The sequence below is a fragment of the Plectrocnemia conspersa genome, unplaced genomic scaffold (assembly GCF_051122295.1).
Source record: "Plectrocnemia conspersa isolate PC_06_02 unplaced genomic scaffold, ASM5112229v1 ptg000011l, whole genome shotgun sequence".
In the NCBI taxonomy this organism is placed as follows: domain Eukaryota; kingdom Metazoa; phylum Arthropoda; class Insecta; order Trichoptera; family Polycentropodidae; genus Plectrocnemia; species Plectrocnemia conspersa.
Window position 1 is genome coordinate 2,817,501 of NW_028277175.1, and position 14,181 is coordinate 2,831,681.

A 14,181-nucleotide genomic window follows, 5' to 3' on the forward strand; every position below is an offset into this window, starting at 1 on the left:
AAACGCGAGATGAACGTCGGCGTGTGGTACAAGCCATAAAATGTACAAAACCGAAACTATATATACCGCTCATAGTACCACATGTATGATAATATATCTATATAAAAAAAATACCTCTTTACCTACCATTTGCGATATTAGAAAGCGGCGCCGTTTTGCTGCATACATATTATATTATATTAAATAATAAAACGAAACGCCGATGGAGCCGAAACGTCGAGTTCTCCATCTATGGTGAATAATACAAAGTAAATTATTATGATAAGCTATGTGTTTGCTCAAACTGCGGATAGTTCATGTATCCGCTAACTGAATAGGATTGGATTGAGACTTGTTTTCCTGAAGCAAATATGTAAGCGTAATAGGGAAGTGATACGGATATAATGGGCAAATAGGCGAAACAGTAGTAGATAAACACGAGCGCCATGTGCGAAAAATAAAATTTCATTACTATTCGCGTTACGAAACTCGAAATAAGGTTCTACACTGAAATCGTTTTGGGGCGATATTGTTTGCTCTAACGAGACGAGTGAGCGTTAATGATTTTTTTTAACATAAAGGATTAATCTATATAAATACATATATATTTCTATACACTTCAGCAAAGTATTTAGGAATGTAAATATGTTTTTTTATATAAGTGCTAAAAAAATCGATCGACTGTAGGGGGAAAATGTATTTAATAAAAAACTAGGCGGCACTCTGTCAACAGTGACGTGACGACGGCGAGGGCAACATCCATTCTTCTGGCGACCACGACTGCAGCGCGGCGGTTGGCGGAGCCTCGTCTGCCGATTATTCATATTATTTTTATTAACAATGTAACTACCATTTGTAACATTAATAAACGCCCTTAAAAGGGTAGAATAGTTTTTTAAGACATTAAATTTAAAGAAAAACGTAAGGAATAAAAATATTTTTTTTCGTTACTAATAATTAAGTAGCGAGCTAATAACTAAGAATAAGCATACAAAAAGACACCAGACTGTCTTTTTGTATGTTTTGTAGACATCTGAATATTTTTTTGGCATGCCAAAAAAAGCAACTATGACCCGTTGGCTATAGTTTAATAACCTCTACTCTAGATTATTAATATATCGCCTCACAGACTACGCTATTCCACACAAGATATTCGTTTGTAAGATTAGGTAAAGCCAGGATAATTAAATTTGTGTTGATCTATCGGAATGTGTCTCACGGTCAGCATGTGTCTCACGGACGAAAAAAACGACGGAATTTTAATGACTCAAAAGATTTTTTTAAACCTTTCGTGAAAATTAAACGTTAATTCAATGCATTTTAACGGAATAAACACACAATTAATGAGACATCAGACTGAAATTAGAGCATTTAAATCAGTGTCATCAATTAGATGTGATGCACTATTTAATTACTCACCACGATATTCATCCATTGGACTAGGAAAATCTAGAGTAACCAAATCTGTGATGATCGATCAAAATAATAATTATGTAATAATAACTAATAGAAATAGCGCTGTACTAAAATTTGTAGATTTTTTTTTTATTAAATCTTCCGCTGTACTAATATAATCAACAGGTCGACATCACACCGTACGCCGTTATATAATATCTATATTAGACAATAACAAAGAGTATGGTTCCACCCTGAAGCATCGATATTAGTTAAAAGATCAGAAACTGAAAATAATGTTGAGCTTAATCTGTATTCAATTACTTTACATACACATAAGGAACTTTACCTAGAACTACCACATTACACCTGACTTGAAATAAATTAAGCTGAACTCGCACCAAGCTGAGTTATGTCGAATTAACCGAAAAGATCATAAAAAAGCAAGAAAAGTTTTTTTATTTTAACATTTAAATTATTAGCATAAAAATCTTATCAGTTATTAATAAGAGTTAGTATCACTATAATCGATAGTGGTGTAAACAAATTTGAATTAATACAATTGTAAATGATGTTGAGTGAATATGGTTGAATAGTCAATATTTCATAGCACAGGTATCCGACCTTTTAATCATCTATCGGATATAATTGATTTGTTTTCATCCGTATTGTAGTCTAGCCATAAATGTTATTATTGTAAATATGTTTCCATTTACATACAATATAAAACATGTATGTCCTACACATGTATTTTAATTAATAATAACGAATATCCTTTCTAATAATTATTTATCCATTACAAATATCATTGAATTACCATAGTCAATTGTCGATTTCACTCATGAACTCTAAAAATGTGCTATTATATATTTTTAGCTACGACGGGACAGTGAGTCCGCCACTTTGCTCTTATCCACTTAGCGCTGCGTCTTTTTTTTAAATGAAGCAAACTTTTTTAGAGTACAATTTCTCTTTTAATCTCGCAACAATCTGGAGGGCAGCCAATTCAGACGGTGCCGGACACAAATTAGTTAATCCCGTCGCGCCTATTAGAGAGGCGAAACTTTTGCCATAACCTTCAAAATATCAAAATGACCGAAAATGGCAGCTTTCAAATCGAGCGTTATGTCCAAAGTAGCACTAAAAGCTCCGTCCAGCGCAATAGAAGCAAAGTTACTGCGGTGGCAATTTTGTTAAATTGAGCCAGTGCAATATCTCAATAAATGCAGATTTGAACCGTGCTTTAGAATAAATATTTTCATAGCGTAAAGAACACTATAACCTGGTAACAAAATTAATTGATCGAAGATGAAAGATATATAAAGTAATAAAACGTGAAATGTTTGGGTGTTTTAATTTAAACACACAGCGTTAAAATTTGTAACAATTTACTCATAAGCCACTATTTATAGTAACAGTTCTTTTTACCGTGTAGATAAAAATTTAAGTCAAGAAAATTTATCGCCTGCAATTCACCGCCAGCAATTAATCGCTCTCAGTTTACCGCCGCGTCGATTGATCGCATAAGAAAATTATAGCCCACAAATAATTTCAAGCATATTTTATCGTCAGGCAATACATTTAATTTATAAAAAAATTATTGGTCATTATTAATTTTAAATTACCATCCGCGCAGTGAATAAATACAATTTTATTGATATTTCCCAGTGAAATTATAAATCAATTGTACAAAACATGTAAACTGACGTAATTAGTTCAAATTATATTCATAGTATTGAAAATATAACTTCACTATAACAGTTGCAAAACATCCATTTGATGTTTAAACCCAAACCTAACCTAACAATAGTACTAAAACTAATTATAGTTTTTAAACTTACATTAATAGGTTAGGTTTGGGTTTAAAAAGCAAATGGACGTTTCGCAATTGTCAAATTAAGTTTCATAGACAAACTAGAACAGAATATAATTTAAACTTCTTAAAGCATGCTTTGATTTAAAAAAATAACTTTTCATACTTGCCACACACTCAATGAAAACAACCAATGAAAAAGCGAGTTTGTATAAACCTAAATCACTGATTTTAGACGATAAAATATCCTAGGGATTAATTGCTGGCGATAAATTTTCCTACTCTTAAAATTTTTGTGATGTTTTACTGTTTTATATTTAAAAAAATCGAGAGATGATTTTAACAATTTTTATAATTAATAATAGCTATTTGGGTTAGGCTAAAAATTGTATATGCGATCAATGGAAGCGGCGGTAGACTAATAGTGATTAATTGCTGGCGGTATTACTCTTAAAATTTTTACTGTTTTATAATTAAAAAAATCGAGAGGTAATTTTAACATTTTTTTTAACTAATAAGAGCTAATGGGGTTAGGCTATAAATTGTATCATATATGCGATCAATTGACGGGGCGGTAGACTACTAGCGATAAATTGCTGGCGGTAAATCGCTAGCGATAAATTTTCCTAGACTTAAATTTTTTACACTATTTTACTGTTTTATAATATAAAAAATCGAGAGGTAATTTTAGCAAATTTTTAAAATAATAATAGCTAATAGCATTAGGCTATAATTTTTTTTATGCGATCCATTGACGCGGCGGTAGACTATTAACGATTAATTGCTGGCAGTAAATTACTGGCGACACTTTTTTCTAGACTCTTAAAATTTTTATAATGTTTTACTGTTTTTAATTTTAAAATATGTCAAGAGGAATTTGAACAATTTATCAAGCTTTTTTTACCTAATAAGAGCTGATAAGGTGTAAATGTAATTTGCACAACATTTCATTTATAAAAATAGTGTATACATAAATCAAGATAAGAATTTGGAGAAAACAATAGCTAAAGTTAAGCATTATAAGTTAAGTAAGAAAAAACTCAAAACGACTTGGCCCTAAAAAATGAACTGCGTACTCCTCTATTAGCATTTAAGCAAAGTATTACATTAATACACAATGGATAATAATAGACTCAACTATATTTTAAATATAAATCAGGATTAAAAGATTGTCAGAATGGTATTTAAAATTTATTCTGCCAATTACACATAAAGCATTTAAACTTATTTAAAAGTACTAAGAATTTTCTTAGATCAATTTTCTTAGGCTTAATTTAAAAACAGAATTGAACATGAAAACAAATATTCTAAATTAAAATAAATACAAGGAATTGGTATACACTTGTGATTTGCCACAAATGGGGAATGTCACAATTCACAGATGATGACATTAAAAAATTGAGAATACTACTGAAAAACTTTGACAAGCCCCTGAAAAATGAAAAATAAAATTCAAATTCTGATACTTGACAACACCATCCCATATGGAAGTACAGCTAGATGCCTCGGTAAACTACGGCGAAAGGGACACATACAAATAAAAATAATAGCTTGAAAGTTGTATTTGATTATTATGAGAAACTGAAGATATAAAAACAAATCTTGAAACCAGTTTAGTTTTGTGGCATTCAACTCTGGGGATGTGATAAGAATAATTAAAAAAATACAAAATAAAATACAACGAAACATTGTCAATCGAAATGTGTCGAAGACGTTGCCAGTAAGCAATAAAACGTATTGCTGTTAGACACGAATCGAGGCCCCGATAGCACGGCAACACCGAGGCAGCCAATCTTCTCAATGTAAACGATTTAAAAAAACGACTTGGGAAGATTAAGTCATTTGAAGTAGTCTATTGTTTATCATTGTGTAACTTAAAACTTTTGGACGTAAATAAAGTCAACTGTGAAATAATTCTAACTAGATAAATTATGTAAATGTATATACGATGCGAAAAGGGATTTTCTCTACGGTGAGTAAATCATAACGGACGGCCAGGAGGAAATCTGACGCATGACGGGTATATACGTACACGTAAAAATAAACAGTGAAATGTGCGTATTTTCAACTTTTTTACATATGCCAAAAACACATTCGTGCCCAGTGATGAGACCAAAGCCGTCACGTTCTGTCCAAACAAAGGGCATGAAGCATTGTTTTGCGGCAGACGAAGATAAATTCAAAGAGAACGCTAATTCCGTTATTGATGTGATTATACGTGTATGAATAACCACAAGGGTATCCATTCATACGTTCAATATTTTACATAAAAAATGGCAACCCGAGGCTGCCGTGTCGAATTGAAGCAAACCACAAATATTTAAATTTATACAAAACATAATTGTTCAATTTAGAATTTATAAAATAGTAAAAAAAATTTGGACTCACCGTAAGTCGAAGGAAGTACCACAACAAGCACGGTCAAAATCCTCCAAAGCGACAGTCTTCTTCTGTGCGCTATCGTAGCGCTTAATTCACTAACGATCGCCATTTTGTGCGATTAGTCAAACAAAATTGTCGTAGATAACACACACGAAACACTTTTTTATTTATACAAGATTAATATTTTTATTTACAATATTGACTATGTGTTTTATTTTATACATTTATTATTAGTATAGATATTATTAAAAGTGCACTGGATAAAATTGATTATTAATATTAATAAGTAGTATTTATACGTTATGTTACGTAAAGCTTTGTAAATCGATTTCGTAAACCAAAAAAATATATTTTATATGTTATATATAAATATACAAAGCTATATCATTACACTCATTCGATAGGAATAATATTTTATTTAATACGGCGACATAATTTTGTGCTTAAAGTCGTTCATGATTTTCGCCCGTTCGTTTCCGTTTATAGTTGGTGACACCTGAAACGAAAAAAATACAATTATTAATAAAAATAATCTATGATTAAAAAATATAAGGTAGCCGAATAAATCAGGACTTAATATTGCCTTAAACACAATTAATTATAGTAAAAAAAACCATAGCGTTTATCAATAATATATTTGCACGAGTTTAAGATTGCGTGTTTCAGTTTAACAAGTACGCATTCCTCAGCAAATTCAATTTTACAAAAGCTGAAAAAAGAGTCGTACGTTTGCCTCTTTATTTAGTAATAAATAATTTATATTTTAGTCTATAAAAATACAATTAATTACTATTTGATTTTAATTTTGCAATTACTTTTTTAAAATTTGTATAATTAAATTTAATAATTTTATAGCTGAAAATGCTTATTTTAGGTCTTCAGCTAACTGGTTTACTTTCATTAATTAAAATACTGAGCAATGAAATATATTTTATAAGCAAAATTAACGATTTTAAAAATTATTATTTTTTTGCATAGTCAATACACAACAAGAGATATAAATAAAGTTTGAATATATATTTTTTACATTTAAATAAGCGCTTAAAAAATAATAAGCTAATTGAAATCTAAATCGAAAAATATAAAGAGGAAATATTTTGTGGCATTCAGACACAGATTGGGCCGCTGCAGTAGTATTTTAATAACTTTATAGTTATTGCAAAATACGAATGATCGGCGGACGAGGCCCCGCCGGTCGTCGTGCTCTCAAGTGGTACTTTATTTTCAGTCAAATGAATCAATCCCAGCAAACAATAGAGCTATAGAAGGCGATTTCTACGTTTTTTGAAAAGCCTACAAAAGTGGAGAAGTTTAATAATTGTATTAGATTGCTAAGAAAATAATAGGAAACATTTTTTTCTATGCAAATATAAGTACATTAAATTGAGCTATTATTAATTTTTGAATACGTTCAAAAATGGTAGTAAAGCAAGAGAAACATAAGTAACATGCGGTAATTTGATGGTTCTAAAAGAATTGTGCTATGAACGAGCATTTAAGTCGTGGTTGTCTTTAACCAGCTGAATACTTTAATTGAATCGTAGCCAAGCACAGTGTAGAGCCTAAAAATAGGCAAATGGGTACCGCACGAACTAAAATTATATTTTTATATATATTATACTATTTTTTTTAAATCGTTTACAAATAAAATACCAATTAGCAATACATATGAATGTATTTTAACATATAATTTTGCTGCTTTTAATAAATAGGTACGTTATGATTTTATTTTTGTTTCCCGTTCTTATAAACAGCGGGCCAATCATCTTCACGATCCGCTCAACTTTTCGGATTTATTATCTCAGCCCATTTATATCCTCGGTAAAAGTTCACTGCGTTACTTTTTAAAAAAAAGCAATTTTTCTTCCATTTATAACAATTTTCTTTTATAACCTCAGTGCACACATATACACACAATTCACGTACTTTTTTTCATTTTTCATAGCATAATCGGAGAACGCACGCCACGGCGTCGTTTGTGAATGAAAACGTCCGACTCGTTATTCTAAACGTTTTGGGTCTAATTCCCTGTATTTTTTCATCCTTTCGAGGATGTGAGACCTCAATGAGTTTCCTTCTATAAAAATATGTGTATACGTGTAGATTGTATTAAAAAAAACTGTCCAATTAAGCGATATCAAAAAATTGAATCAACGACATTCTGTTTGCCAATCGAGTTTTTAAAGTTGAGCAGTCGATCGTATCGCTATAGCCAAAAAATATATATGTATACTATATTAAAATGTCGACCTAGAAATGTGTGGGATCAACAATGCTGAACATTTCGCCACCGGGATAATGAGAAACGTGCGTGTGCGTTTTTCTATATGTATATTATATTTATGACAAAGCTCATTCGATATATCATCGGTTATCAATCGACTCATAAGTATTATATGAAATATTATAAATCTATATAGACGTCAAAGATGATATGATAAATGGTCGTGTTGACGCCAAAAGTAGGAAACTCAAAGAATTTGCGTATAATAATTAACGTCAAAGAGATCCTTTTGTTATTTTTACAATGGAAGTTTTCAACAGAATTGTATGAATCTACTTAACGTATTCATAATATTATTCTATCCTATGTTTTAATTAAACATTAGTACTGTATAAAAATTTAGCTTAACCGACAATTTTCAATCATAAAATAATTTTGCACCAGAAAATCTGTCAATCGATAGAATGGTTTTTGTATATCGATTCTTAAAATTCGTTACATTATAAATTCTTTTAAAGATATATTTTTTGCGAAATCATTATTGCGGTATATTTTTCAATAAGCTTAGTTTGTCGTTAAAAATATATTAAAATGTGAATGGTGAGCTTTATCGTAGCAATTAAAAATACGTAAATTTTATACAAATATCCTTGACTTTTTAATGTATTGTATTTTATTACATTATTTTTAAGCCTCTGAAATATATTTAAGATGTATCACAAGCCAACAATCACATTATGTGATATTTTCCTCAAGTCCCACTGACTCATGCACTCTACGAAGTGTCAACACGTTGAAGTGATTGATGCGCTATTTTCTCTTTCTTTTCTTTGTCCAATGCTCGTTTATTTTCAAGCAACACACATGAATCACATTATATATTCTTGTGGATCGCTTCAAACGCCATATCATATCTAGATTCGATTGTGCTTAAAACCCCTATAAAAAATTCAATAAGCCGATTGATAAGGGATGATATTTTGAATAGGCATTGTGATAAATATAGATGTGTATATGTAGATAAACGCACTCGCTTACGTGTACATCTATACGCGGAACTTTGACACAGAAACGTTTCAACAGGCTCTAGGGCACTTCATGGAGCATGAGGCTTTTGAAGCTTCCTGAAGGGCTTGTATATGAAAAGAAAACCCTTGTCGTTTGACGAGGGGTTGCTCCGGGAAGTTGAGGCGTACCCCTGTCGCGGCAACTAGGTGGGACAGGTCGCGGAGCAATTTTATTTATGGCCGACATTTATACGGCTTTAATTTATTTAATGCACGGAACGCTGAATAATTCGTGTAACGTTTTTACTCGTTTTTTAGTAAAAAAAATGGGTTGTAAAACGGTTTGTGGGACGATTATGGACCTACCAACATAAAGTATGTCGTTATCAATAAGTAGCGTTAACTTCCAATTGAGTGTTTAATATTCAATTTAGATAACGTCATAAGTATGTATATGTTATTATTCGTGTCAGCATAGCCGGGTTAAGGAGGTTAAATGCAAAAATTTGAAAAGCGCAATTTGAAAAGCTAAAAATATACGTAAATATATTTTTATTTTTACTTTATAAACAAGTAATTGGACCGATAATAATATATGCTTGCTAGGGATGGTGTAACACTATTAAATTAATATTTTTATCTTAACTCCAAAACATTAAAAATAAATCAATAAAAAACCTCATAGTACATTTTTAATACCAACAATCATAGAAATATTACGCAAGGCCTTATTAACAGTGCTACGACAAGAGAAAATTTTAATTTAAGTATAAAAATAACACATCTTGCTTTAAAAAAAAAAAGTCTAGCTTCAGTTACAAGTAGTCTTTGGCTTTAAAATTTAAATATTTATAATTTTACTTTGCAAATGTACATATTTTGTAAATTTTACCGAATTTATCTTATGTTTTTTTACTGTTACTCTAATTTAATATTTTAAATTCTCTCTTGTTATAAAGCAGCAAATTGTATTTGATTTTTCATCTAATATAAACGTTTATACATAGATAAAAAATACAAAATGAATAAAAAAGATGGTTTTAATAAAATATTGAAATATTTAGTAGGTAGCTGTGTTTTTGCTCGATTGCTTACAGCATCACAAAAACGTGTGATGCTTTAGGCTCCTTTTTAATTTATTCCCAAAATTATAAAATGCGATAATTTGTTTATAGGTATACAGTAGAGGGAAAAAAACGCATGACCTTCGAAATCATCTCATATAACCTAAGATATTTTACATTATTAAAATTGAAAAAAAAAATAAGAAAAGCCCTTACCCTGAAAATCTTGAGTATGAAAAATGTGGTTGAACTCGAAACACGTTAGTAACTAAGCAAAATTTTAAAAACATCGCTTAGCAACTGAATAACTATTAACAACGTCTACTTTTTATTATAAATATATAAAATAAATGAAAAATATGTTTGAACTCGAAACACGTTAGTAATTAAGCAATATTTTAAAAACATCGCTTAGCAACTGAAAAACAATTAACAACGTCTACTTTATATTATAAATATATAAAACAAATGAAAAATTAATTTCCCTCGTGTTTATTATATTATGAATTAGACTACCACCGAAAATATTGATTTTTTCGTATGCAAACTTTGCCAGCCACTAGGGCACACCATGGCGCAACATCATTGATATGTGCCGAACTCTATAGTAATTGATCGTGTTAAGCAAATCGAAAATATTGCAACACATTAAAAGTAAAAATATAATACAAACACACAAATTTGGACAATAATTAAAAAATACTTCATTAATAAATTTTAAAATAATGTGATGAAAAATTATTTTAAAATCATATTGTACTACAAATAAACGGTAATTATATAAAATATTACAATTTTGTTGCACCCCTTTAACCTTCAAAAAAGCACGGAAAAAATTCAGTTATCAGGTCTAATACGTAGTAGTACACTATTTCAATAGATATTTCATATATCTTGTTTAATAGATATTCTATCAATTTAATAAAGGACTATTTCAGGAGTAGTGCAGATTTTGCTTTATATTTTAAATATTTAAATAAAGTATTTCTTTGGCTTTTTAATCTTATCTTCACTGCATTGTCTAAAAATAAATATTTTTGCACGAAAATTATATATAAAATTGCAGTTAAAATTTGATGCCACGTACTTTTCCATCAACACAATTCGAATAAATTTATTTTATTTAAGCATTACTTTTTTTAATATGATTATTTTTTATTGCATTTATTAAATAGTCTAAATTTAAGCTCACCTGATTTTTCACTAAAGAGTTTAAAAATAATTTGAGAACAATTTTATTTACCGTTTTATCGATTAAGTGGATACCTTCCATTCCGGAATATAAGAAGCACTCCCAGATCATTTGGATTTTCAGATATCACACAGTTGCTTAAAGACGTTTTCTAGACGTTAATGCATTACATCTGATCTGTATAAATGTATTTTATTTAAGCATTAATTTTTAATATATTCTTTATAGCATTAATCAAATAGTCTCAATTTAAGCCCAAGTGATTTTCCACCAAAGGGTTCAAGAATAATTTCAGGACAATTTTATAATTTACTGCTTTCACTGTTTGGTTGATAATGTGGATACCTTCCATTTCGGAATATAAGAAGCAATCCCAGATTATCCAACTTTATGGATATCGCACAGTAGCCAAAATACATTTTTCTCTGTATCTTTCAGCATCTTAACGACGTATTTAATATGCACTATCTGATCTGTATGAATTTATTTTTTTGTCATCAAAGAGCGTCACTCTTACTTAATCCAAAACAGTCTAGCTTTTGTTTTGATTAACGCATTTCTTCGGTCAATAACAGCTTTTTGGCAGGTATACTGAAAAAGTATATTATTTTAGGTATTTAAAAAATTAGTTACAAACTAAATGAACCCTGTTGTCAAATATTGGGATATTAGAATTAGTGTTTATTAAATAATAAAAATTTCGATCAATCAAAACAGATTGGGGTTTCCTATATTTTCATTTTCTCACGGATGAATAATTAAAATAGATTCGAGCTTAGTCGTTCATCGAGATTTTAAGATGTAATAATAGTTTATTTTTAATAATGTTAAGCATGCGTGAAAACCTACCTAGCATTCGAAATGAAAGTCAAGAATGTTCAAGTTAAAGAAAACAATTTTATGCATTTTATTACAATTGCGAACTATCTTTAATACTTTTGCATACTTCTCCCTCACTGTCGTGAGGTACCGTAGCAAGTATAATATACTATTTAAATATAAAAATTATGCTAAAATTATCCAAGATATTAAAATCGTATTGCATATTTTATTATTCACTTAAACTTAGATTAAAGTCAAACATCGCTGTTTTATAAACACGCCCTTGAAGAAAATTAGTGTTCTCAAATTCAGAGCTTTAATTTGCCCATTAGACTCACGCTATTTCCACGTATTTTAAAAGCTCGAGAAATAAATAATTAATTTAATGAGCGCATACGCACGAGGTGAGCGAGAGCTTCGTTTTCTTTTTGTATTCGGTACAAAGCTGTGCTAACAATTTGAGAAACGACGCTACACAGAGCTTTTACGTCACTCGTTTTTTCGGCCATTGTTGCGAACAATTACGGCACCGTTCGCCGAGGCGTCCGATGATTAAGTAGATAAACAAAAACACATAAATCAAGATTAAGACTTATAAATTATACATGTATATAAAAGCGCCGAAACGGGACACTAAATCATCGCGACACGTTTTCGGCTAATTCTTTAAAACGTTCGAACGAGAAGAATGAGAAGAATGCCAACGCGTCGGCCTTTCTTTCTCACCTTATTTCCATTGAAATGTACAATGTTATAAAATGCGAAAACGAATGCTTTACATGTAAATTATCTCGGAGATCTGAATTTAAAAAATAAAATACTACAATTATTATTATACCAAAAATAATTCTACAAAATAGGTTTGTAGAGATAAATTCTCAGATCCTAGAAACGCGCCTGATCACATAAGAGTAAATGATTATAATATAATATAATTACAATTGTGACTGATAATCAAAGATCATGTATTCCTAGATTTTCCTAATCTCACAGATGAATATCGTGATGCTTAACTAACATCGAGCTAGGTGCATATATATTGATAAATTGAAAATAAGCTGATACATTTAATGAAAACAAAAATGGGGAGCGATACAAGATACGTCGCGATGGTGCGACGTTCCTCAAGGCAAGTTGTGACTAAATAAACCGGAAAATCACATAATTAATACCTACTAGTATTAACCACCAGACTGGAAGCCTCGGAATCGATGACATTTATATAAATAATTTTAAATTATTTTGTATTGTATAATTTATAATCGATAGATGAAACTTTGCAGCTGGGGCCGGTTTAAATAATGGCATATTTTAATAAATAAAAATACGAATCTACCTTAATTTAGTTCAGAAAAATTTTACCGATTTTAATATTATTTTTGCCAGCATATAATTGATAGAAATAAAATAATTTTTAATGATTTTCAAATTTAAAAAAAATAATTAAGCAAAAAACGCCACGTCTATCATATTCGCCTTTATTGACTTATTAAATAATATATTTTTAAAAAAATACAAAAAAAAATATTAAATATTATACGGCATTATTATATATTATACGGCAAGTAAAATATAATATTTGTATTAAATAAAACGTTGCATTAAAATATGGATACTGTAGAAAAAGCTGCCAAGACATACATTTTGAAAGTCGGTGTAAACGACGTTGTTCTGTATTGAGTGACTTTGTCACCGAGTGGACGTGGATCAAGTTTAATGAAAACCGTGTTGCAGGTCTACTAAAGCCGGCCGACATCGACAGTGACAATGAAAGTTGGAATAGTTTGTATGTTAGAAGGTTCCTGATATTTAGAATCGGGCGAACGATTTAAACCCAACCTGACATCTCATTGATGGCAACGGGAAAAGCATTGCGTTGCAATCAATTATAATCATATGCGAGCGAAATAGTCCAATAAGAGCGCTCTATGAAAAGAGCGATGTTAGGAGCCGACTGGTGCGATATAAAGCCAAACGAATGGGATGTATCAGGGCTTACGAAAATATATATTCGCAATATATAGCTCGTATCGTACGTACATTACGCGCCATACATTTTTATACACCTACAACGCCCGAGTAAATAGGATACGCCGTAATAAAAATAACGATATGCTTTCTTGGCGATCCATCATCCAGGATTTTTCCTAAATACATAACCGCACCCCAAAATGAGCCCGAAAATCCGCCCTGATTGACGTAACTCGGTGGTGGGGGGGTGGGAGAGACGTAGCGCGCTAGAGGGTAGGGGATGGCGAACGATTCGGTCTCGGAATGTCATTTACATTTACGAGTACATGCGC

General features: G+C 30.5%; 1 protein-coding gene across 1 annotated transcript in view; it reads right to left on the reverse strand.

Moving 5' to 3' along the window:
* LOC148229133 (uncharacterized) overlaps positions 1–14,181 on the reverse strand; it is a 357,476-nt gene that overhangs the window by 297,361 nt on the left and 45,934 nt on the right. The window contains exon 2 of the mRNA XM_088198923.1: positions 5,576–6,065. Within this exon, the coding sequence (XP_088055049.1) occupies positions 5,576–5,678 (103 nt within the window). The 5' untranslated portion in view covers positions 5,679–6,065. The remainder of the gene's footprint in view (positions 1–5,575; positions 6,066–14,181) is intronic.